Source organism: Mastigoproctus giganteus, chromosome 1 (genome assembly GCF_048544385.1).
Source record: "Mastigoproctus giganteus isolate SK-2022 chromosome 1, ASM4854438v1, whole genome shotgun sequence".
NCBI lineage: Eukaryota > Metazoa > Arthropoda > Arachnida > Uropygi > Thelyphonidae > Mastigoproctus > Mastigoproctus giganteus.
In genome coordinates this window covers 101,476,410-101,501,010 of record NC_143575.1, presented here as the reverse complement: position 1 = coordinate 101,501,010, position 24,601 = coordinate 101,476,410, and the positions used below count along the sequence as shown (strand labels likewise).

Genomic DNA, 24,601 nt, shown 5'->3' with positions numbered 1-24,601 from the left:
TATATAGATAAATGAAACTATTTCAATGAGATATGGAAAAAGACACTATTTCTAATACTGTTCTTATTAAATCGCCTTCGCTAGGTATTTAAAAGTAACTTAAACTGATGAAAATATACCATAGCACTGTGTAATTAAGTATCTGCGATACTTCGTAAGCAATTCTTTCTCACACTCAACACACCCCAATTGAAATTCCATTCAGTTCTAGCATAAACTCTTCATGTTAATTATGCGTAATGGGGTTGTCGTACCTGATCTAACAAAAGAAATTTAACGAGGCCATTCGTGTCAGAAAATTAAGTTTGACGATGAAATTAAGGTCGTAACCTCACGTTTTTTAACCTCTGAATGCCTTACAAAGGTTTTGTTTCGCTGCCATTTAAATCATATAACTCACTCTGCCTTTGGCTAAGGTATAAATCAACTTTTCAAATCTACCTGTTAAGGACAATTGTGAGAAGAGTAATATTTAAAGAAATATAAAAAAACACTGTGACAAACTGGTATGTATGTGACCTCCATGTAAGGAGATGAGCAATTACTTGTGTAATTCTTCTATGACATAGAAAGGAAAGAAGAGAAAAATATTTGGGAGATCAAATTCATAAAAAGCTGTGCCACTGAAATTATGCAAGTACGAAGTACTGGTATAATTTAATACGGCAATAGACTAGGTACAGTATGTGGGCTTAATATCACAAACTAAACTTAATTAAGCACATAATGCGTCGAAATAACTGACATTTGCGAAGTAGGATGAGAATTATCGCCTTAATAAAGATGAAGAGGAGATTTAAACTTAAAAATGCAACTACTTTATGTAAAGAACTCGATAAAATTTCTTTTCATTGTTCCGAAAAGAAACGAAACAATGAAAGGCTATAATGGAGGTAATTTTTTAAATTAAAACGGTAAGGCTATTTATTTATTCTTGGGAGAATAAATTTCTTGTGAAAATTAGGTCAGACACTTTGAAAAAGGAAAAAAATATTTAGAGAATGAGAGAGAAAAAACGCTGACTGGAAATAAAAAGGGCTATCTCATAATGAACTAAAGACGTTATATTTAAATAACCAATTCTGTGACTGACGCTGAAGGCCTGTTTAATAAAATTTAGTAACTAACCTTATTAACAAGATGACATTTTACGCATTACTGTTAAGCCATTCAAAAAATTTTAGTAGTATAAATTCAATAGGAGTTCCATTTGGTCCTAGGCAGGCATCAATTCGACAATCCATTCCTACTCATGTGCTTCCTACTAATACTGCTGTTATTTGTTAAATGCATTTTTCGATTCGTACCGTTAAAAATCATCTAGATTGTTACAGGAAAGGTGAGAAAATGTATACATAGACAGTATAAGAACTTCGATGAAGCAGGGGCGTAGCAAAGTCTTGTTTAAGACTGCTACTCGATAAAAGTTACTACATCAAAATTCAGAAAAAAAGAAATGATTTCTTTTTTTCTGAATTTTAATCTTAATCAATCTGGATTTTAATCAAAGTCTTAAACAAAATCTTGTTTAGGACTTTGCTACGCTGTGCTCTCCAGCGAAAAAGTCAATTTTAGGGCCACTTTTGTTAATATTATCAGTTCGATATACGAATATCAGCATTCTGGGTTCTTTTGACGGGAGACTCTGATACATTGTACCAGTTCCCTACATATAATACTACGCCTCTGGGTACAAGAAAGAATAAGTAAATATAACAGCAACTGCGACAAAACACACACACACACACACACACACACACACACACACACACACACACACACACACACACACACACACACACATATATATATATATATATATATATATAATAGGTTGTAGTGATACTACGGAACGTCTAGAAAAGAACGAAATAATAATAATATCTTATAATGGATTATAGATCCGGGACATGCTCTTAATAGCAGAAATTCCCAGCAACAATAATTAAATATAGGCAAATAGATTAGTATTAGTAATGGCCGCATGGTGCAAGAAAGCCTAATGGCTTATGCTGCACCAGCCAAAAAAAAATATATAATAATAATAATAATAAAATAAAATAAAAAATAAAATAAAAAACGAATAAAACAATGATAAAAAAACTAATAATTAATAAAAGAAAAGGAAATTAAACCTATCATCCTATGCGTTTCCCTCACCCGAAGATACTATCCAGATGACCTTTGAATTTCCCGAAACTGTCAGCCTCTACCACCCATGTAGGCAACTTATTCCAGTAATTTATAACTCGCTGGCTAAAATAAAACTTCCTGCAGTCCAATCTAAACATTTCCCCCCCCCGTAACTTGAATTAATGTCCCCTAGTTCTAGCATCATTTATAATCTTGAAAATTTCGTCCTCATTCATTTTACTGATTCCTCTCAGAACCTTAAACACTTCAATCAAATCTCCTCTAAGGTGTCTAGTTTCCAAACTCTGCAACCCACATATTCGAAGTCTTTCTTCATAAGGATGCCCTTTTGCCGATTTCACCAGGCGAGTTACCCGTCTTTGCACCCTTTCAAGAAGCTCGATGTCTTTCTTTAGGTGCGGTCTCCATACTTGAACACAGTATTCCAAGTGTGGTCTAACAAAAGCCTTATATAATGTGATTATCACGTCCCTATCTCTACTTGCAAAAGTTCGATAGGACACCATGGGCCTTCCTTGCAACCTGTTTACAATGCTCAGAGAATTTCATGTCTGACCGTATCGTAACACCCAAGTCCCTTAAACTCCAGTACTGGGTTTAGTTGAACTCCACCAAGTGAATAAGTTATTTTGGGATTACTGTTTCCCAGGTGTAATACCTTACACTTTGTTCGATTAAAGCACAGTTGCCATTTTTCTGACCATTCCTGAAGTCTATCTAGGTCTTTCTGAAGAAGCTCAGCTTGACAGTGATCATTAACTACTCTACCAATTTTAACATCATCTGCAAATTTAGACATCACGCCCTCTATCCCTTCATCAATGTCGTTTATGAAAATTAAAAACAACAGTGGTCCTAATACTGATCCTTGGGGAACCTCACTTCTTACATCAACCCAATCTGAGGAATAGCCATTTATCACAACCCTCTGCCTCCTGCCCTGAAGCCATCCTGATATCCATCTAAGGATGATTTTCCCAGTGATTCTAACCTGTTCCAGCTTATAAAGCAACCGCTCATGTGGAACTGAGTCAAAAGCTTTGCTGAAATCTAAATAAACAATGTCGAAATTATTCCCTAAATCCAGCTCTTGAGTGACCCTTTCAAAATAGCGAACCAAATTTGTTAAACATGATTTTCCCTTTACTAAACCCTGCTGAGTATCCTTGAGAATTTCAATTCTATCAAAATGATCCTGAATTCCACCCTTGATCATTGTCTCCATGATTTTCCCTACCACTGAAGTCAGACTGACAGGTCGATAATTTCCCACTTCACTCTTAGAACCACCCTTATGTATGGGAGATACATTGGCACTTTTCCAATCCAATGGAATCTCCCAGAGTCTAGTGATGCTCGCATAATTAGCCTCAATGGTTCAATGCACTCACTTGCCACCTCCCTTAAGATATTCCATCATATATTATATTCCTTCAACTCCAGGAGCCTTACTGGCCTGTAGGCTCGAAACTTTTTTGATTAAATAATCTTGTATGGATAGAAAATGTATTAGAAACTTTCTAATACACTTTGAGGCACTTTCTAATACACTTGTATTAGAAAGTGTATGGGTAGGGGTGCTGACCTGACAAGTGTAGAAAAAAATGAAAAAAAATTAAAAGTGCCTGAAAAAAAAAAACAGATTACATAACAATTTTGAAATTCAATTAAATGAAAAAATATAAATGGTACTTAATGCTGTATGTCCTAAGATTTTAACTACGTCATCAAGGGTCGGCAGCCAAAACCAAAGGAAGCACAGCAATAAGGTAGGCCTCTGTTTCTGTTATACATCATAACATGTATAATTATGTTATACATCATACACCATGTTATACAAACGTATACATCATAACAGAAACAGAGCCCTTGCTTATTGCTATGCTTCCTTTGGTTTTGGCTGCCGGCCCTTGATGATGCAGTTAAAATCTTAGCACCTACAGCATTAAGTACCATTTATACATTTTCATTTAATTTAATTTAAAAATTGTTATGTAATCTGCTTTTATTTTTCAGGCACTTTTAATTTTTTCCATTGTTGCTACACCTGGCAGGTCAACACCCCTGTCCATACACTTAGCTAATCTATTTGCGTGTATATATATATATATATATATATATATATATATATATATATATATATATATATTATTTTTTTTTTCAGAAATGCATGTTTCATAAGCTACTTTACGCTGATCTTGAAAATAACAATTATAAAGTTGCACGCAGTTTTTTTTACCATTTGTATAAGTGAACAATAGCCAGCCATCAGCTGGATACCACCTACCCTGATAGAGCTGTTCTATCGTGTATCCTGGTTGAACCTATATAACCTTGTTCATCTCTATCAGAACTCAAATTATCGGAGAAAAAAATTCAGATGCGAATGTAAAACGCAGTGTATTTTTAGAGACGTCGGCAACCTTAATGTTTATAGGAGCAATGCAAGACTGTGTTTCCGCTATGATGAATCAGTGAATAGCTGCCATTCTTTAGCTTTATATTCAAATACCAATTATTCTATCAGTTCATATATGCATAGACAGATACAAAGGGAATACTGCCCACACACAGTGGCGGATTCAGAATAGGGGCACCGGAGCACGTGCCCCCTGTCGTTTTTCGGAGAATATACACACCAATCGTTTAAATTCCCTTTAGCTACAAAAAAAAATTTTTTTTTTCATTGTTAACATAGGATTTTATCTATTTTTTCATTGTGGCTCAGCTATTTTCAACTGGCTACAGTTGGCAACACTGATGTTGGTGTGATCGCCATTCTAGTTCGAGGCGTCACGGAGTTTAGTCGTGCGTAATGCTTACTTCGAAGTAATTCAGACTTTAACTGTGTGCCTGTGTCTGCCAATCATATTATGTCGAGTGTCATATTTGTTTTGTTCTGTGCATTATTTTGTGCCCTGTTTGTGCACAAAATGGTGCCTCCTGTCACAAATGGTGTCCCTCCTATCATTTTTTTCTGGCTTCCCCACTGCCCACACACACTCAAAAACTAAATTTCGGTTTGGCGCTTTCAAAATTTAGCGTTACGCGAGTCGTTATACGAGTGCAACTTCGTCATTTTCTTGGTTAACTTGTTGGTGTAAGAGAAGCAGAGATAATCAGAGTAAAAAAAAAAGTAGGACCACACACAAACTTAAAAAAGAATCATTGCATTGTTATGCCCTTATCGGGAACTGTTGTGAGAACACCAAGTGAACACGGGAAAAACCCATTAACTAGGCACTAAGTGCAACCAATTAGGGAAGCGCAACGAAAATCAGGAATCTAGCAAAAGCGGCTAATGGCTACAATTTTCTACAGAATTGCCATTCTCCCTTCTCCGCCCCGCTTCGTACACAAGCAACTTCTTTTAGAATAAATGTGCCTCTTTCCTACTTCTACCAGCTCCTGTTAAAACAAACTGGCTGACAGCATCTAATTTATTCCGGTCTTTGTAATTTGTCATACTTCCTCTTTTTCAGGAGATAATGGAGCAAGTAAAAGCTTCCACATTACTAAGTGGAGAAGGTGGGGGGGAACTTAGATTTGTGTAATGATATCTAAATATTGTAAAGAGAACGTAACACTTCTTTTTCATGCATCCATTTTTTTGAACAACCTACTTAATGTGAGCGCAACTTAATAAGAGATGCTAATTCAAATAAAGTTGAGATCATTACTGTGGGCTAACGACTTATCACAATTTATCTGTGGTGCGATTTATCAGCAAATACATTTTGTTTGCTTCATATAGTAGGCAAAAAAAATCCTTACACATAACAGATTTTTGTATTTTACGACTTAACTTAACGCTTAACTTAACTTACAACATAGCTTATTTAGTAATTTAGTAATTTAGCTTATTTAGTGCCTTAACTTAACATAGCTTATTTAGTAGGGCTTTCCTTAACTTAGCAAAGCTTTTCTTAATTAGCAAAGCTGGCCTTAACTGAAGAGAGCTTACTTAGTAGAGTTCTTTTTTGTTTTTTAACTTTAGCATAGTTCGACTTAATATGAGGATGCAGATACGGAAAGTGAACACAGGAGCGAACTGAAACGTCTCATATGAGAAGCTGCTTTCAACGAAGAAAGACTGCCGTGATTTTCAGAGTAAGGTGGCTTACTCAGGACTCAAAATATTTCATAGAATTCCTTCTTATTTGCATTTCCTTAATTTATTAGAGTGCTCGAACCGCTCTCTCCAGTTTTTACTCTTTTCTACTGTAAAAGGTCCCTCTTTTAAACTCTGTTCATATAGGTTAACCTAGTTTGCACTTATTCAAATTTATAATCAGTCAAGATTTTACAAACATTTTACACTTTTACAAACGTTACAGTATAATTCTCAATATTTACCTTAAAGGCACTGAGAATGAAGCATAGAAATTAGGAGATATCTTTTAAATAATAGAGATAAATTTAAATTTTATGTATTTTATTTTGGTCGTTGGAAAAGTTAATTCATTAAAAGGACAGACGTTTAGTTTGCTGCTCTTTTAATGCATTAACTAACTTTCAGTTATTTTAATTTTAATGGTTCTTTTAATTCCCATGCTTCATCATAATGCTTTAAGAAAAAAAATTAAAAGAATTATAAGGCAAAGTTATATTAAAATTTAAAGCCCAATTAAAAAATTTAATAATTTATTTTGGCGCAACTTAAAAGCTTTTAACTAGGAAAATGTTACCAAGTTTATAACTTAGTTGTACGGTTAGAGCATTAACTAGCATAAGTTATGTCAATTATTTATGCGGTCTCTAGATTTATGCGGTCGATGCATTGCTCGAAAACGCGATGTAAATTAAAAACTAACTTCCCATCGCGTTTTCGAGCAATGCATCGACCGCATAAATCTAGAGACTGAAATCCCCAAATAATGGATAATATGGATAATTATAAGTATAAATAAGTATCAAATAGCCATAAACGTTTTAAATGCATATGGATCGCATAAAGAAGGAATCTGTTATTACGAGGTGCTACCTGGGAGTTTTTATTTTATGTTTTTATCTTTCGTTCTTTTTTATTTTATAAATGGATTTTATAGCTGAAGTTTTTATTTCATACAGTCTTTCGTTATTTTTTCAGTTCGTGCTTTCTTTTCATACTCCTTTTGTTTATTAAAAATCTTACGCAAGACTAAATCAAGATAGCAATTTTATATTTTACTGTTACAATTCAGAAATTTAATATTTAGAAAATAATTATAATCTATCATGATAACATAACGAATGTGTTTGTGTTTTGGGCTTTAGCGGGATTAGCTAATTATACCATATTGCGTCATTGTATATTATATCTGTGCAAGTGTGTGTTCAAGGACCGATCTCCATGTTATGCGGGATGAAAAACACGACATAATTGGAAGGATTAATCCTACTCTCTCCACCTTAAATTGGATAACCACAGCTTAGATTCAAGAGGGGCTTTAGAAACTATTCCAGTCGTCGACGAGAATCAAACCCAAACGTGTGTGCGTGTGTGTGTGTGTGTGTGTGTGCGTGCGTGCGTGCGTGCGTGCGCGCGCGCGCGCACCCACATTTCTAAGCAGGAATGCTTTCCAAAATGCAGTAAGAAGCGAAATTTTTTAAATGAAATTTTACTGGAAAAATGCACATAAAAATATAATATATAAAATATATAATAAAAATATTTATTCGTTTCACCGTTACAATTTACAGACTTCACTTATTTACAAAGTGCAACTACAGTATACAGGGGGATGGACAAAATAATGAAAACACCTGATATGAAAGTAGTATTTTCTGTAATGATCATATTTTTTGTTTCTTGCAGATAGTACTATTAGGAAGGACTATAAAAGCTGATGTTTATTGAGAAGTGATATAAAAAAGGTACATGAACAAAATAACCGACAAGTCTGAATTCCAAAGAGGTCAAATTGTTCGTGCACGTTTAGTAGGTTTAAAAATGACTAAAACTGCTGATTTGTTTAATGTATCTAAAGTGGTCTGCATTCAAGTATGGAAAAATAAAAGCTGATAAGGACAAATTGTGGCAGAAAATCGAAACTGATTGACAGATATCGCCGGATACTTAAACCGACTGTAGCTCGAGAACAAAAAATTACTGCCTCAAAAATAACTGCATAACTTAACATGCGGCTCTGCCATAAATTTCAGCTTTATGAAGTACTCACCGAATTCTTTTGCTAGAAAGTGGATTGCCGAGACTCACATTAAGTTCTGTGATGTGATGATGGCAGAGCCAGATGTGCATTCTCTTTCTAGCATTAACATCAGTAATGCTAGAAAGAGGATGCACTGGTGTAAGGAAAAAATGTCATATTTTCTTTCAAATCGCTCACACTTTTTCCAACGCCAAAAGAATCACATCATTCTGGCTGTCTTGTGCCAACTGACAAACGTGGAGGAGGAGGATCAATATGATTTGAGCAACAATACTGTATCTTAGCATTCTTTAGATCTCATCATCACCATGAACGTGCAAATTACTGCCACTTATTACTTTGATATTCTGAGTGACTAGATTCATCCTATGGTGCAAACATTGCTTTGTACAAACGATGACATGTTTCAAGATAAAGCTTACACACACACAGCCAGATGTGTCCAATCTTGGGTTGAGAAGCATGAAACTAAAGTTAAGCATATATATATATATATCTGAATGCATACCTATATATTCCTGAACCCATAATTTCTACATATATATATATATATATATATATATATATATATATATATATACTGTATATTAAAATTTTAAAAAACATGAAGAATAAAACTAAAGTAATTAAATTATTTGAAAATTTCAAGTATTTCAAGAATTAAAATCCTCAGTTTTGTTTTTTAATGAAACAGGATATTTTGACTGTTTAAAAGTAAGATACTGTTGCAGACTTCAGAAATTTTGAGTCAAAGTTTTGTTCATAACAATGGCCATGCTGTGTATACTTGGCTTTCAGGAGATTTCGAAAGCTTCACCAGAAAGAAACGATCGGAACTCAGTTTTTCTCTTTATGCTATGGCTGAATATTCTCTCACATTCATATGAGGAATTGTTAAAATGCCAAGCATGACTTGGAATGATTTAAATATTGCAATGATTTTAAATATTAAAACTTCCTTGTGCACTTATCAGTTCCCCAACACACTCACAGATCACTGAATTGTGACCACCCCATTCGTAATGGACTATGTTTCATAACTCGCAGTATAAACAGTCGAACAGCTTCGTACGCTATAGCAATGGTAATTTGCATCTGGTCGTGCAAGCCAAAGTGCTAAAGTAGCAATTATGGGATGCGGTAAAGATATCATGGAGTTTGAAAAGGGCATGATTATGGGAGCTCGTGCATCAGATGCTTCCATATCGGAAACCGAAGGTCTTGTGGGTTGCTCACGCCCCCTGTACTTAAGTTGTGCAAAGAATGGTGTCGAACGGGTAAAACCACCTGCCGCTAAGAGAACTGTTAAGGATATTCATGGTGAGCGAAGAGTGAAGCACGTTGTACAGGTTCAACGGCAGGTCACTGTACGACAGCTGATATCTCAATACAATATGGGGAATGCGAACGATATCTCAAATGACGATGCTCCGCACACTCGGACGTGCGGGAGTTCCACATCCGACGACCCAATAGACACGCTCTCCTTAACGCTGATAATAAAATATGGTGAATGCTGTAGTGCCAAAAAAGCTGGTTGGATACTAGAGGACTGGAAACAAATGTGCCGGTCAGATGAGTCCAAATACCTGATGAAACAGATAATGGACGCCTTCGTGTGTGGCGCAAGCAACACGAGACCATGGACTCATCTTGCATAGTGCCCACTATCCAGGTAGGTGGCGGTGGTTGCTTAATATGGGGAAAGCTTTGCTGGCAAGACTAGAACGCCTAGTAGGTATGGATCAACATTTCGCTGATGAGATCCACCAGTAGCTCTTAGAAGACCATGTACACCTTGCCATATCGCATTATTTTCTCGGACAGAAAGGGAATCTTCCAAGACGATAATGCACCTTTTCATCGGGCCCGCAGTGTGCACGAGCAGTTCGAGAAACACAGTGAAGTTATCACCCATCATGATTGGCCTCCAAATTCTTCTGGCCAATTGAACACATGTAGTTCTGAGACATACGAACACGCAACTGTCATCTATTCCAACACTGCGAAAAGCCTTGCAGGCAGCATGGCTGCAGATTCCTATGGACGCCTTCAGACGTCTAGTGGAGTCAATGCCTAGATGAACAGCGGCTGTAATCCGTGCGAACGTTGGCCCAACAGGGTATTAGGTAGGCAGTCACAATTCAGTGATCAATGAGTGTACATCAATTCTTTGTTCTTTCATAATAGCGTCTCTTATGGTCTCACATTGGAGCTAACAGAACAAATGCTGCAAGACATCTATTTCTTCATCTTTAAGGAAACCAAGAGATCCTAGAGGATTGTAAACAAAAATTTTAAATTTGAAAATGATGCACTGCTAATTGACGAAATTTGTGCTCTCTCGACATTTATAAGAACATCATTGTTCATTTTTCAGTAGGAACTTATGTAACATGTAGTCATATGCAGCCATAAAGAACAATGTCACTGAACAAAAATACAGAATCCACTCCTCTTGTTTTAGATTATCCACAACCGTGCCTGTAGAAATGCCTATGATATTTTGCTATGAAAATCAAATTCCAAAATGTAAGTGGAAAATTTGAAAACTGTTAGTAAAATAAATATGCACATAGCATTCTTCAACATATCTAGGAGTAATACCCCAGTACATGGATGCAAAGCACGTTAGACTGAACGGCTATTGTCAGAGTTTCAAACGTTGAAATGACATTTAAAAGAAACAAGAAAATTACTTTATTCAAGACGGAAGAGAGAAATGCAAACATAGAGCCTGCACGCGTGAGGATAATATGCTTAGAATTAGTAGCTTACTTTGCCCATTTAGGATTGCTCTTACCAGAAATTTGCAACTCGGCAGTTATTTTTCTTGAGTTTTCAATTTTTCTTCTTTCAGAACTTTTTGATTATCAATTGGATTTGAACATGAGCAAGTGCCACTCACAAGTGATCGTTTGCTGTACTTTTCAATTTGTGACTCTAAAAAGTGCTCATATTGCTTTTCTAACCACTACCCGACTCTTCTTTAGACAGACTTTTGCAATGGCTACCACTGTTCTACTAGTCTAGTTATACATTTAATCGAAGACAGCCAACGTTTACACACTTGCTTCAAAATCTTTATTTTTACTTTAGTGACATGGACCAGTTGAAAATATTTAAATCTCTTTCCGTTTAGCACCTCTTTCTATACAAGGTGTTTCAGTTAAACGTTTCAGAACTTCTAAGATTATCAGATTCGATTTTCGGTCAATGTATGGGCCGGTATTATGGGAGATCACCTCATCGGACCTTACCTGTTACCGTGTCGTCTAACCGGACCTATCTACTTGATCTTTCTGCAGCAAGTATTGCCACAACTTTTGAGAGATGAACAGATTTCTGCATCGACGCAACACACAATGTGGTTCCAACACGATGGAGCCCCTGCCCATTATAGCGGAGATGTTCGTAACTACCTGGATGTCACATTTGGTCAACAGTGGATCGGACGTGGTGGTCCCGTGCGTTGGCCTGCTCGGTCAGCCGACCTATCATGTCTTGATTTTTATTTCTGGGGTCATATGAAATCGCTAGTTTATGACACCCCTGTTGACAATGCTGAGGAGCTGGTTGCAAGAATCGCAGTAGCTGCCGAAGAAATTCGAAATTCGCCTGGAGTATTCCAGAATGTTCGGATGTCCATGCGTCGGAGATGTGAGGCGTGCATTGTAGCCCGTGGAAGAAACTTCGAACACTTACTTTAATCCATGTACCTTTTGCTTCTTTTCATGTATTATTAAAACGATTTCTCACTTACGGTCTCTTTTCTTTATGGTGCTTCTGTGTACAACACCGCTTCAGGAAAGCATTTCCGACCCCACATTGCTATATGATTTCGAGTTGTCAGGATGTACCCTACCCCTCTTAGAAGTTCTGAAACGTTTAACTGAAACACCCTGTATAGTAGTAAATTTTTATCAAGTATTCCTTTCACAGGAAGACATGCAGCTTCCTTTCCGCACATAAATTAATAAGATAACAAGGACAGCTTATTACCACCAACTCAATCTCCCCTTGCTACTCCAGTTTTTAGGCTCAATAAGAAGCGCATTATCGATACTAAATGCTAGGCAGTTTTTGAAAGAATACCACATGCTTTCATGTTGTTAAGAAGATGATGTCTAATGTTGACAATGAAAGCAAGCCGGTTTTGATCTGATTGTTATTTATATTTTCATTTTTAGTATTTTATTTACTTTTTTTTTTTTTTTTTTTGTAGAAAAAGTTGCCACAATTGGGTTGATTACTCCCATCAGTAACGTTACGAAAATAAACCCATTTTTTTTAGAGAGATTACTACCTCTTCTTTCCCTATTCGTAAAATTTAATTAAAAACTGCCCTGTTTTTTTTTTTTCTTCCACAACAGTAGTTTTTTGCTATTTCGCTATCGGGAAACATATTTCTGAAGAACGCGCCTGCATGATCAGCATAACTCAGAAGAAGATTTATCTTCTATGATATATCATGCAAATAAACACTGGGCACGTTTGACATCATCGCCACGAAATGCAATATCTGTTTTTCATTTATTTCTATGCACTGATCGCTGTCTTTATGCGTATCTATTTGCAAATGTCTGATTACATCGCGTTTTCCGCCACTTGAAATTGAAAAATCACATCTACATATAAAAAAAAAAAAAAAAAAAAAAAAACGTTAATTATTAGAAACTCATCAAAATATTATTAATCAATCATACATCGATCTGTACTTACTGATCAAACCTAAGACTTCATAATGTTACGAAGCACTTACTTGTTCTCTTGGACTATTTGGAGATTGTCCGGTAGCTGAATCATACATAGCCCGATGGAAAGGCATGAATTTTCCACCTCTGCATTCCTTATCATACATATCATCGCAACGGTTTATCTGTATTTTGTGCAACTCTATGGGACAACCTGGTTCATTGGCCATCAGGATTTCAGAAGACACTAACTGACCTGGTTATAAATAAATAACGCACCATGAATCACAAATTAAATTATCGTTTGTAAAATGTATTATATTGTTACCTGAAAGTATTACCCAGACCAGAAATTCCCAATCTTTTTCACATGTGAAAAATGAAATTAACACTATTTACATACTCTAACCTTACCAAAATTGTCACTGGTCAAATTTCCATAGCCTCCAACCAATGAATTTTTCAAAAAGGCATACATACGATTTGGAAACTGATATTTTAATTGACACACCGTTTTTGCTGGTTCTTCACAACATAATCAAAAATTGGCATTCGTATGACAAGACAGAGTCAACTTATGAGGACAAATCGAAAGACGGAAAAAAAAAAAATTGGAGACACCAGTGCATTGTATGCTGCTTAATGGTATGACTGTAAATTTCTTTGAATTCTGACTTGACATGGAACATAAATTTCTTTCCTTCTATACGAAGGTTCTCTTCTCTATAGTAAGTTGTAGGGTTTTAGGTGCATCAACAACTTAGTCCATATTGCGCCATATATAAATATGTTCATAAATTGCGCGTGTTCTGTGGTCGGTCTGCTGTTTGCTGAACGAAAAATCCGAGTTTCCGAGAGTAAAAAACACGTTACAGTCGCCTGAGACTAACTAACTAATCACAAAAATCGGCGATCCTCGGGCTCCAAACACTGCTGTCACTGCAGAAACCATAAACACTACTTCTGTAATCGTCGTAACGAAACTGACAGAAATATTGAGAATATCAATACGAAGCACGCACAGTATTCTCCATGATCATTTGCATATGACATTTGTTTGTGCATGCTGTGTTCCAAGACTACTCTCACCCGAACAACAACAAGTTCGCATGGGAGGTTTTGTCAGGAACTTCAATGGATGGTTACTGAAGATGGTAAGATTCTGCACAAGATTCTGGTAAGATTCTGATACGGGGTGAGACATCGCTTCATCCCCGACCCAGAGAGTAAGCAACCATAAAACTCTGTTTGGAATTCTGCATCACTGCCAACGCCGGCAAAAGTGGGTTCTGCATGAAAGGTTATGGCCATTTCTTTTTTTTTCTGACATTCAAGGAATAGTTAAGCATGTTGTGCCACGTCACACGGCTATTGCGGGACCTTACTACAGAACTGTACTGCCCACTTTGCAGTATCACACTCGCCGCAAGCCACCACAACTGTACGCAGGTGGGTGGATGCTGCATCACGACAATGCGAGACCTCACATTGCTCATACAGTCATTGAGTACCTAGTCAGCATTAATGTCAACTGTGTCCTTCATCCGCCCTACAGCCTTGACCTTGCATCCTGCGATATTTTTTATTTCCAAAGTTAAAGAAGGAGCAGCGAGGAAAACGTTTCCAGTCGTCAGAAGTTATAAAGACATCGGGGACCATTCTCAAACGCATGTCAAAACACAGCTACCACCATGTTTTTGAAAAATGGAGGAAAAGTTGAAGTGCATTTCATAAAATGGGAACCACTTTCAAACGGACCAACAAAATGTGTATGATTAACAAAGATATGTTGTGAAAAAAAAATTATGATCATTCTTTATTTACAAGCGCTCGAATACTTTCAAAATTCTTCTTTAATTAATTGTACTCTTTTTATAAAACTCAAAAACGGTTATCATTATTCAGCGTCTACGTTTCCTATTCTTTTCTCATTTTATAACAAATCCAACAAAAGCATTTTATTAAATGGGGATAAAGGCGCAATTGTTGTTTACGAGTTATTAAGACACGGATCGTGACAGTTTCAATTATCCATTACGAACTAACAACATATCTTAGCAACGTGCAATGAACTTTTATCTCTGCCCTTTTTTTAAGCGAACAATGAAACTACTCACAAGATAAACCAGATTTCCATAAAGTTCGCGTGGCACCTGACAACAGTTGTCAATTATCATGTGACGTAGATAACTGTTATAAACATAAATAGCATTGGATTAAAACTTGAAATCTTTTGATATTATTTACAGGCTGCATTATAATTCGAAAACACAAAATTTAAAAAAAAAAAAAATAAAATAATAATAATAATAAAAAAATTAAGTGTGACATTGAATATTGGTTTGAAAGATTGCGTGCATGTGTCCTCGTAAGATTTATTGGGATATAATAAATAGTTATGTGCACTGTGCTGTTGTAAAGTGAAAAAAAAAAACTGCTTTAAACGCACAGAAGAATGCTTGCCGCACCTCAAGGCTAAGAATAAATTGCTACCTATTGCAAGCGAAAGCAAAACAGTAGACCCATTTAATTACATTCCTCACTTCAAAATGCATTGCCATTATGATAGTATAGCAGAATGGGTGCTCTTTGACTTTGACATTACTATATGAAAGCTAACTCAGCAGTTCTAAAAAACTCCTCAACTGCCTTAGGTTAAGGAGACAATTCAATAAGAAAACACACAGCAACTTACCAAAAAACGTAAAGAGAGCGGTGAGATTCCGGAGGGATGGAAGCCCATCTATGCCTTTCATTAGAGTTTGACTAATAATTCTAGGGCTTGGTCTATCTTCACCCGCTAACATGTATACTCCATCAGCGTAAGATGGCGGAGCCTTCCTCGTAAGCTGGCTTTCTGGAAAAATTCAAACTAAAGTTGTAAACCTCATTTCACTGAAAGCTATCAAAAGTTATAAGAAATACTGTACTATCAAAAGAAATACTGTACAGTATTTCTCTACAGTCTCTATCAGAAAAGAATCTTAAACCAAAGACCACTTTTCTTAGCAGGATATATTATTAAGTACTATGTTAAGTAACCGAACGTTGAATCAAATCTCGATTCTTCTGACACTTGGGGACTGCCAATGTAACTGATTTATTACTACAATAAATCTGTATGTGTGTGTCTGTGTATTATTGAATGGCGAACAAATAGCGTACAGAGTTCAGTGAGGTCGTCAGAATAGAAGTGTAACCGATTGCTGTATGAAAACAGTTAATAACACCTGACAACGCGCATTTTTGGGTCCGGTGGAACACAGGCTACAGACTGCTGAGCTAAGGAATTTCTCAATGAATGGGAGATTGCACATATGGCGATAGCATGAGGTCTACAGCCTCGAGTGCTTGATTCCAATAGTGAAAGGTTCTGGTGGATCCATAGTGGTGAATGAATTCAACTATGTGATGAAGAGTATATCTTCATGGCAGTATTGGATTCATTCATTAAATTAAAAGGCGAGGCTGGTGTAGCTACATTACTGTACTGAACGATCATTTACTTTCCTATGACGCAGCATCTCGTAGCCGAGTGGTCAGAGCGAGAGTGCTGTAGCACACGCTCTAGAGTGGACCGGGGTTCAAGCCTGTGACTGCTAAATATGATTAACGTTTCTATTGATTGATTTATTGTAAACTCCACTGATCTGGTGGTCGTGCCGGAGTATAAACAAGAACATTTTTAATTGGTGATGTGGCTCCAGTCCATAGGTTATTTGTATTCACTGACGTGTGTCGTGCAACGAAAATCAAATATCTAGAATTGTCGACCTGCTATGGCCTTTCCAATCTCCATACCTCAATAGCCTACCAAAGTGTTTTCAAATTAAAAAAGGAAAAACACAAGTGAATAAATAAAGTTAAACAGGCAACACAAAACTGGAGTTAACTCTGGAGCATAGGTTTTTAAGAATAAGTGGATTTCCATCAGGACCTGGATAAGCGGAGGATTTCCATCAGAACCCGGATAAGCGGAGGATGTCCATCAGGACTTGGATGGCATCAATATTTTTCACAATTCTGCTATCTTCTCTCCGAAAACCAAGGGGAGCACATTGATTGCGTTCGGAATTGGATGCGTTCGGTATGGTAGGAGCTCGAGTATCTATAGGATAATTAACATTAAGTGAGCACTTCAAAGAGTTACTGGTGAGGGAAAGATCATGCCAGACGTGTGGTTGGTATTGTCTAGTATTCCAATAGGTAAATAAACAAGTTGTATAAAGCCATTAGCAACAGCAAACGTTTCAACATCACAAAATACAATCTCTACAATCAGAAAACTAACGCCAGCTGGAATTGTGAATATGAAAATCACCAAGAAAAATAGCTGAGAAAGTACTATTGGAGAAAGTCGAGTTTCAGAGAAAGGAGGTCAAAAAAATTCAGAGTGATTTGTAGAACTTCGAAAATGACAGTGTAGTAAATAGATTTTAAACTAAAAGAAATCAAAAGGAGAATATTCCAAATTAGAAAGTTGCTCATAATTGACTTAAGTACTTAATCTTTAGAGCGGAAGGAATCACTCTGTGAATAATTAGGACAAATGAGATGAACAGCTTAAAGTAACCAATAATTGAGGTTCTCTCTGAAGTAAGTAGGGCTTGTCACTTCGTAGGTAGGAATGGAAAAAACAGAAATGGATTAAGACTTTTTGGGAGGTTTAGTTCTTTGCACAGATCCGTTTGTTCCACTGGTTTGATATTCGTGATACGCACATTGATACATATGCAGTAAAAGTTGAGGGTAAGGAGGAATATTTTCCATGAAATGAGGAAATATTATATATGGCATCCAGGCAGTAAGGTATACCTAGATCCTTAACATAAAATTTCTCGGCAGTACCCCTTCCCCCAATATGCACATTACTCTGATTCCTACGTCACAGCTGCAAGCATGGTAGAGGCAGCAAGATTATGAACCATCTGATCCTTATGCATCTCGAAATGTGGAAAAAAAATATTCTCGCCAGGATTTTTGATATAACTCCTCAGAAGATACATATTGCATGATGGAAGAAAGGAAGATATGATGACGGTTTTGTGTGAACATGAACAATGATTTTAGTGACTTCAGCTACACGAAATCAAAGTGGTGGTATCTTACCGTCTGATGAGAGTCATATAATATCTAGTATCACCTGATGGGCGGAATTCCTTTGCGTGGTGTGGATGCCACACCTTGTTCCCTACTTACGTTGATTTATAGTTTCGGCACAGTATTTTAAATTTTGCACGTGGGGGATATATCTAGAGTTACTAACAGTCTCATTAAACTTTAATTTCCACTTCTGAACCATCTGCCTAATTTTTCTAGATTATCGTTGCAATAACATACCCTGATTACGTTAACTACCCTGCCAACTTTTTTATCATCTGAAAACTTACGCTTTCAGCCTGATATGCCTTTATCAATATCGTTAACAAGTATAGAAATATGCACTAATTCAATGGGTTAAGCACTGAATAGTGAGGAACTCCACTACCAACAGTAGTCTATGAAAAGCAATTCCCACTGATAACGACTCTTTGTCTTCGCCCATCAACGTCCCTTTATCCATAGCAGTAACTTGCTCCTAATGCCACACTGCTAAAATTTGTACAGCAGTCTTTTATGTGGAACACTGTTTAAAGCCCTTGTGAAATCTAGTATAAGATGTCAAAATTATTCTTTGCAACCGGTTTGTTACTACATCTTGTCTAATCAATTGGATTGGACATATATATATATATATATATATATATATATAAACCATAAATCATATAACTATAATTTAATATACCTCTTCTACTTTTTATACATACAATTTATATGATAAGCTTTGTCTAGGTGCTGCTCGCGCTACCTTGAATGACTTTCTAAACACTCTTATGCTGTCCACATATAATATATCTGGCTACTCAACAATGCGTTGAAATCATGAGATTTTCAGAAAAAAAATGTACTTTTTTATTTTCCTATATCTTTGAGTTTTCCGTAATTCCAATTCCCGTCTGGTAACTCATTTCCTATTCTCATCCTCTCAATTAATTTATGTATCCATTATGGTCGTTGGATTTCTTCTGCCAAAATATGCAGTATCCCTAGTCCATAAACCATATAACTATAATTAAATAAAAACATTTTAATACAATATATATTTTAAATTAAACATTTTTATTTTATTATTTTAAATATTTTCAATTAAATAAAAATAATAAATATAATTCAATTAAATATAAATAATTGCATAAATAATACAATAATCTCTGTTGATATACTGTACTTATGTTAATAACCCTTGACTTCAGTTTCCCTCCCCCTTTCGTTATTAACCCTTGGTCTTGTGGCCGTTAAGGACAACACTGCACAGTTATGTACTTTTTTTATTTATTATTATCTATTTCAATAAAGATTACTTCCTAAATATTTCCAAAAACCTAACATTGTCTTGTCTCAATTTGATAACAAAAATATCAAGCTATGCATTATTTATATTATTTATATATATATATATATATATATTTTTTTTTTTTTTTTTTTTTTTCTGAAACGAAATCGCAGGTATCAAAAGGATGGAGAAGCATGAGTTTTAAACGCTGATAATACACATGGAAGAGAAAATGAATCAAAATTATCGAGAATAAGGCATCTTAGATTTTCGTTGCGAGGATTAATAACCTTTTTTAACAGGTTGGCAAACCTGCTTTCATTTTTATAGTTTTCCTGTTTAGGGAATTTCAAACCTCCGTAGTCGAGTGGTCAGGAGCGGGAGTGTAGTAGCACACAATCTTTGAGTAGACCGGGGTTCAAGACCTTGACTGCTAAATATGGTCGATCTGCCAACCCGCACTGGACCAGCATGGCAGATTATGGTCCATTTCCCTCAACATGAATTGTTAAGGAGGCTTCCATCCTGCAGTAGATTGATAATGGCTGCAGTTTACCTTTTTCATGCTTTAAAGGAGATTGCTACTGTTTAATAATAATTTTAAGATTTACTACATTTAGGATTATTTCGGGTAGCTTATGTTACATTAAATGCAGGCTTTTAAATGAATGTAGGTATTACATGAATGTTGCGTTTCATTTGCATTTGTAGTGTCTCCTGTACCAGCCGTACAGTCAAAAAATGTTACAAACGATAAGGTCGGTAGAGTAAGAATACATTTGTATTTGATTCAAAATTAAGTTTCAAAATGTACAACATTTTGTATTGTATGAGTTTCGAAATGTAATACAGAATGTTGGGTTTAATACCAACACAGCTCCAAATATGTTGAAATTAGAGGTATGACAGAATGGAAAAGCATGAGTTTGGAAATTAATAACAGTCAAACCCTCTGGTTCCTTAAAGTTGCTCGATTAAGCAAAATAATTTCGTTCATTCTGTCATTCTCTCTATTTCAAACACTTTTAGATTAAGTCTTAATACAGTATCCATCTACAATCCCTCACCCTTCTGAGGCGCAGTATAAGAAACTCGAAAGGAACACCAAACATCAAGACTGAACTTCTGTTTTTAACTTCTATTGTCTTTGAACATTGTTTAAAAACAATAAAAGTTGTTTAAAAACAATAGCATATCGTTTTAAAACAAACCTAACCCCATGTATGATACTGTCTGTTCAATAATGTGAAAAGCTTTCTTATATGAAAACACACCTGTAGCGTCAATAAGGACGTTTTGAGGTCATTAGCAGATGCTGCTCTTTTATCCACCACAACCACCCTTGAACAACGGACATCCTAGAGTGCTTGGAACATCGGCCGGCTGGCCAATTATAGGCTCCGGGTCCTCATGCTGTCCAAACCTGTTAACCAGGCTATAGTTTAAAGCATGATTAATTATGTAATTATTGACTACTTTTGGCCCACGGTGTCACTCCAGATCACGTGCAGGTACGAGATAGAAGCCGATAAGATTATTGAGAGTACACGAGCCAAATTCACCTCTCCCTAGGGGTCCAAAGACCATTCCCTAGATTTAGTTTGTTGTGAAAAACAGCCCTGTTATAAGTTCTGTCTGACAACACTTATCTGTAATATTAGTTAGAAGATGCATCTGTTCTCAAGGTTTGGGTTACATATATAATGCTTCTTAGGTGTTATCTGTAAATTATGTGATGTAAACCCCCTTCTCTTTTTCTTTGCTAATCTTCACGCAACCATCTTATTAATCTTAAAAAACACTTCGGGCTTCATTTTTTAACTGTCCTTTCATTGTACTCTTATAACCCATTAATGATTAGAAAGAATCTGAAGATCCAAAGAGAGAGAGAGAGAGAGAAAATAATTATAAAAATCGAAAACAGTAGCTACGAGAAAAAAATAAATTATTTTTATTATGAAATAGAAAACTAAAGTGAAAATTAAACAAAATAAAAGAAAAGAAACGATGGTAGAGGCTTCACCTCTCGATGACAATCAATATTCCATTAATTCAGCTCTTTCTCTGGTCTCATGTTTTCATTTTAATCACGCTAAACGGTACCATACAATTGACAAATTCTAGTTAACCATTTAGTTTTAAGGATACCAGTACTATTTTTATAAAATTATTATTTTTTTCTCTGTAAGGCAAGACTGTAATCATTCTAACTTCGAATTTACAAACAATTCGTTTTCCGTGGTTTTGTCTACCCAAGTACGTCTTTTACTTTAATACAACCTTTTCTTCTTTCTATAGTCATAGCTAAATGATATAACTAAAGTCTAGTATAATAAACAGGAATTATAGGGTACCAATGAAAATTAAAGATTGTTCATTGGAGACTTAGTAAGAATAAGTAAGTAAATTCATTCGGGCTTTTCGCCAATAAGATATATAAAGAATTTTAAAACGCAGGAAGTGATTCATTTTCATCTTATTACCTGGAATCTTAAAGTGACATGAGTTAGCCAGCTGTGCACTGCGATTCACAATAGACAGAATGCATGACATGACTAATTGATTTTAAAAACAATCCTAGTGGTAGTCGTCCTTAAGATCACATATTAATTCCAGGTGCCAACAATTCCTTTCACCACATCCTTACAGCGTGGGCATCTATTATAAAGTCAGTTAATTTGAAAGGTTCCTACATTTGTCCTGCCAAAGCGCTGTCAAAACAAATTAATGAGTAAATTTTGTTAAACTAACCATTTTAAGTAAAAATAACACTTTTAATCCTCTCGGTAGTACACATATATTACTCCCCGTTCCTTCTTTGATGTTGATGAATTACGTATTTATCATCATAATGAGGGTTGATGTCAGTATGTTGTCATCCATTCTGGGAATGGGGATGTCGAGACACGCAACGCCATTAATTAAATAGCTTCGTCCAGGGGAGACCGAAAGTTGATCTCTCATAATTCATTTGAGAACATCACTTGAAACTTTATATGAATGCAACGTGCCTTGCAGTCAGAAGAAAGGTGTTCGAGATTAAGTAGAATGTTTTGGTTCAGTTCAATAACCACGGACGTCATACAACATGCAAAGAATTGCTAAATACCTTACCTGATGGAAAGGTAATAAACTGTCAACAGGTGAAAGTTCAGCAAGAACAAAAGTAAACTATCCAAGAGAAAGTAGACTGCAATATCGATATTTATTAATATTAGCTTGAGCAAAAAATAACTTCCTTACTGAGTTTCATCCTTTTGGAAACGTTATAAGATCAGTCAAAGAATAAATCCTTTGCATAAATAAACAGACAACTCTCATTTTTATTTCTAATTTCACAAAGTAATAAAGGTGTGACAAAACCTGACGATTTAATAAAGCCAGCTAACGAAAATCGAAGCCCGCAATGGAAAATGCTCTTTTTCAGAATGGCATTATCTTTCATGTTGTGAGGCTATTGCAATGAGTTCTCCACTGTTGCACTACAGATAAGCAGCATTTCTCATAAGAGAAGTGCAATGCCATTTATCTCTAATTAATTCCCATTCAGTCATCTACTCTGACGATTAACACATTATACTGCACATACAGCATATATTAATGCAGTGACATCTACTACAGCAGCAAAAAAGAGATAATAAAAGCTCTTTTTATTAAATTTAGACTTAGGTCCAGTTGTCTTTTCATAACTGTAGCGATAAATGACGCTGAAAATATAAATTATTTTTTCCACTGCGTATTTTTATAAATTATAAATTATTTTTTCCACTAATGTATTTTTAAATTTCCCGTACAGCTTTATAGTAAAATTACTGAAGACCTTTATGTAAAAACCAAGGTTTCTACGGAAAATCTGGCATAGTCGAGTTCTCTCCATTTCCCTTTCTCTATTTAAATCTTGGTTTATAACTCTTAAAAAAATAGCTATGTGTAGCTAATTCAAGTTATCCAAGTTAAAATTTCAACTGGATAAGAAGCTTGAATGGTGTTTTTAATTTCAAGTTCACGCTTCAAATTCTAGCTGGCTTCTCTCACATAATAATTGTTTTGCTAGATCGCTACCGATTGGAGCCTGCTCAACCTCTTATGACATTGCAATACTATAAAAACGCCCTCCGTTTTGATGCTTTACTTTAATTAATTTGCAGTTATACTTTTTAATAGTGTTATTTATTTCAAGTAATGCAACACCGATGTAACTCATTGTGAAAGTTGTGAAGACTCCACATGAAGGGTGACCGTGGCAGAAAATCTTTTATACAAATCTCGTCTGTAAGTTTAGACTAACATCCCGCTATCAGCCATTTTTTATTGTTTATTAAATATTTGTATCACTTTTTCGTGTCAGTTTATCAAATTTCTCTCAGATATCTTGTTTCTTTATTAAAATTTTGTCGTAAACAGAAATTTGTGTCCGTTTATTAAATGTCTGTTATATATTTTTGTCAATAAAGTGATTTGTATATCTTATTGCGCTATTACTTCAAAATCTCTTGTGTTCATAGGCAATAACGATCAAAGTCCCGATTCTTCAATAGAAAAAATTACATTAATCGTATATTGTAATCTTCCAATCAACGTTTTATTATTTACTGTAGTAAACACATCCTATATGTAAAATATGAGAAGCCAGAATATTTTATGTGCATTAGTTTTCAAGCAACTAGTCCAAAAGGACTGTTTCATTGAATTCTGGGAAACTACTCTATAGTGACTGATCATTCTTCCCTTGCTTTTCATTTGTTTACTCGGATGAAGAAACAAAGAGCATTTAATACAGCTGTAGTGCTTTCTTCCGGGCATTTAATGTTTCACTCCTCCATAAAGAATGCTGATTAACGAATGGTGGGAGAGAGAACGCAGGTCTCAACGTATTCTAACAAAATGAAGTTTATTTGTGGTAGCCAAACAGAAAAGGATTCTTTCTTATCTTATAAAATGGAGACGAACATCATAAACTTATCTGAAAATTTGGTGAAATAAGAGTTATTCGTCATATAAGCATCACCTATTTAATTTTACTGAAGTAGTATTTCCATACTACTCTAATAATATTGAACTATTTATTGCACCAGACGTGTGCGTCTGTAACTGAAACTTTCGAACGCAAATTCTTTGATGATAGCAATATATTCAGAGCACTGTATAATAAAGTACACAAAGTATACTTTTATTATTTGATACTTATACAAAGTATACGGACCAAATATTACTATATTTGGTGAAAT

At 35.5% G+C, this 24,601-nt stretch overlaps 1 protein-coding gene across 1 annotated transcript in view; it reads right to left on the bottom strand.

The window, feature by feature from the left end:
• LOC150091061 (dual oxidase-like) overlaps positions 1–24,601 on the bottom strand; it is a 299,603-nt gene that overhangs the window by 262,199 nt on the left and 12,803 nt on the right. The window contains exons 2-3 of the mRNA XM_090381506.1: positions 15,696–15,857; positions 13,069–13,256 (exon numbers count right to left, since the gene is read on the bottom strand). Of these exons, the coding sequence (XP_090237632.1) occupies positions 13,069–13,256; positions 15,696–15,857 (350 nt within the window). The remainder of the gene's footprint in view (positions 1–13,068; positions 13,257–15,695; positions 15,858–24,601) is intronic.